The sequence below is a fragment of the Pteropus vampyrus genome, unplaced genomic scaffold (assembly GCF_000151845.1).
Source record: "Pteropus vampyrus isolate Shadow unplaced genomic scaffold, Pvam_2.0 Scaffold24, whole genome shotgun sequence".
NCBI lineage: Eukaryota > Metazoa > Chordata > Mammalia > Chiroptera > Pteropodidae > Pteropus > Pteropus vampyrus.
Window position 1 is genome coordinate 2,717,953 of NW_011888805.1, and position 3,152 is coordinate 2,721,104.

The 3,152-nt window shown below is 36.1% G+C and overlaps 1 protein-coding gene across 1 annotated transcript in view; it reads right to left on the reverse strand.

Moving 5' to 3' along the window:
- Window positions 1-979: 979 nt before the first annotated feature.
- RAB32 (RAB32, member RAS oncogene family) overlaps window positions 980-3,152 on the reverse strand; it is an 18,039-nt gene continuing 15,866 nt past the window's right edge. The window contains exon 3 of the mRNA XM_023528346.1: window positions 980-2,590. Coding sequence (XP_023384114.1) covers window positions 2,441-2,590 — 150 coding nt within the window. The 3' untranslated portion in view covers window positions 980-2,440. The remainder of the gene's footprint in view (window positions 2,591-3,152) is intronic.

The following is a 3,152-nucleotide window of genomic DNA, read 5'->3' on the forward strand; positions in this document are numbered from 1 at the left end:
GTAGCAACACCATATGAAGATTAGCCCCACCCATCCGTTTTTTTCAGTGGGCGAAAACAAATGTATCCTGCTTGTCCGCTGTTTAAGATATTCAGACTTTTTAATAAAGCTGATTTATAAATGGAAATAAAAGTGCTATATTTTTTAAATTGTTCATGTTTTGAGTAATACCATAGATTTCAAACTGAATAACACTTTAACTGCTGCTACTTTACTGTAGGGGGATTTCAAAGCAAACATCATCAGATTTAAAAGCAGATTTCTGAGCCCAATTCCCAGGAAATTAAGTGAGTCTGAAATGGGGCATGGGAATTTTCATTAAGCAACTAAGTGAACAAGGCAGTCAAAGAATTTTCTTCTTCCCTTTAGCTCTTTATGTAGCTTATCTTAAATTCAAATTTTATGTTCAAGTTACAAAACAAATTCTAGGTAGCTTCTTCTAGTTTAACTTCCAACGTGTAGGAAATAATAAATAGAATAAACAGTGACATATAGAACGCTGAGTATTTACGGAAAAACAAATATTTAAGGTACTGTCAGTCCTTAAACTTATCCTTAAAGAGACGATAACTGATGTGGTAGAGATAGGTGAAGAAAGTGCAATACTCCTGAATTTGAATTTACTGCTAAATCAACATAAACATGAATTTCTTATAAAAATAAAAATCAATATACATTTTTTAAAAATCCAAGCAGACTTTAGTCTCTTTCGGTGATGACCCTGGATAAGCTTTATATTTCTAACATTTTGGGTTTGGCACCAACATTTCATACTGCTTATACTAATAGACTTCAGAAATAAGGTTAAAATTTAGACTAGAAATTTTTAGAATATGATACTTTTCTTAGAAAGCAATATTAAATGCAATCTTAAAAAATAAAAGGTGTCATGTTAAATTATAAGCGATACTTAAATCAGTGTCTTTTTTCTATTTCTTAGCCTCGAAAAAATCTGATTCGATACAGAATACATGTCCAAAATGATCAAAGAGTTTTATTTAAATATATAACATATAAACACACTTGTGATTCTTAGGCAAAGCTTAGGCTTAATGAGAAGAGTGAGCTACATTTTTGAACCATGACTATTTATTCCCAGAACAAATGCAATACTACACTAGTTTTTTTTGTTGTTGTTTTTTTTAATCTTTCTGCTCTCAATAAATGCACAGATCTTTCCTATCCAAGTTTGTAATAACGTATAAGACAATTTGGTCAATTGCCTCATTTCACATTAGCTTTGGATTATGTCAAAAAAACCTTTAAAATTCCTTTGAAAGAGATAACTTGGACCTTTCACATGATATCGAGTCCCTTAAAAATAAAAGACAAAAGTGAACAGACACAAAGTTTTCTAAGGCAGCAAAGTATAACCCCCCCCATGACCTTTCTAGAACTAAATTAATTCAAAACAAAGATCTCAGTCAAAATATTTATTCTGTTCTTAATTGGGTTCAATAATACAAATATTGCAAGCCAGACTTAAGTTTCTCATGTATTATACTTTAAATGTCCGAAACTTTACATAAAACCACACATGACCTAGTGTCTCTCACAATTCATACTATAGAATTTCTGACTTAACTGTAGGTGCGTTGAAATAAATTTTCTCCTTGACCACGACTATTATAGATTTGAAAAGACGTGCTCCCCTTAGAACTACAAGAGTAATCTCAATCAGGCCCTCAGGTAGAAACGTAAACACACGGGAAAAAGAGAGAAGGAACGAGGGAGAGAGAAGCGCTCACTGACATTGCTTCCCACACGTGGCGTCTAGATCCGAATACCAATGCGACAGGTGCTTCTTGAGTCATTAGAAAGGGTTTAAGGGAAATAACCGCATGCCGCACCAGCTGGACCCCGTCAAACTATGATATTTAAGGACAACAGTTTTATGTAAAGTATTAAAGTTTTGAAGGAAAAAAATTTGCTAAACAGTAACTTCGAGCCTTCTGTGGCTAACAGTCTGAAAGCCCCCCTTTAAAGTGAAGATGGAATACAAAAATACAGACTCATACACTTACTGGAAGGCTGCAAGGAAAGTTTTATTACCGCCCCAGCGCTTACTCGAAAAGCTATGACTTGGAAATCTTAGCACATCCTGAGCACTGTCACTTTAAAAGATGTTAAAAAGGATGTAAACATTATCCTGAATGTGAAGGCAGCAACAATAACAAGAGAAGCCGAAGCGTTCATTCCAAGGTGTAGAGCCACCGGGAGGACCAAAGCCCCATCCAGGACTTACAACCAAAGCCCCATCTTGGCATAGGGTCCCAGGAGTGCCGTCACTGTCATTTTAAAAGCACAGCCCTGGGAAGTGTCACAGAGCAGTACATCTGCCACCTTAATCCATTCTCAGGAATTTGCTCCAAATGGAGAAATCAAGTCAGGCTGCATGCCACAAGCACAAGGATGAGGACGAGAGAGGCGCCACGCCACGTCAGCAACACTGGGATTTGCTCTCTGCCGTCAAGGTCTCCTGTTCCAGTTTAATACTGTCCGCGTCGATTTCTTCGTTAGGAAAGCTTTGGTGGTTGGTGAGAATATTCTCCACTAGGAACCGGGCTGCTTCATCTATGTTTATGTTATCCTGTAATGCAGAAATGAGGAATAGGATCAATTCTGAGGATTAATTCTTAGAAGAAAGCGTTACGGATATTACTGAGACCTAGGAAAATTCCTCAGAGGGGGCATTATGAATACACCTTCTCCTCCAATACTAAAGTGTTTGCCCAGAGTTCAATGCTATCGAGTAATGTGGCTATGGAACCTTCTGCTTTCTCCAAAGAATCATCCTTTTTTATGTTCTTGTTTTAAACTTCTTGCTGCTGAGGTTCAAAGAACTATTCTGATGATTGAAAATGAATCTTTACCCTGCTCTGCATTGCCACTCACATAAATAAAAGCACTAAGGTGAAAAAAATCCCTGCCCTTGAACATCTAATTCAGGTATTCAGGATATATTATAAAGAAAGATGCTCTCCCATCTCTGAGTACAAATTATTACTTTTAGTTGTCACATATAAATTAACTTGAAACAATGTTGTAAGTGTGATGTCTATTTAGACAATCCTAAGGAATCATTAGCTATCACATTTGAGTGACAGATTTAGAAGTAGACATTAAATACACAATAAGTACACATAGCAAAA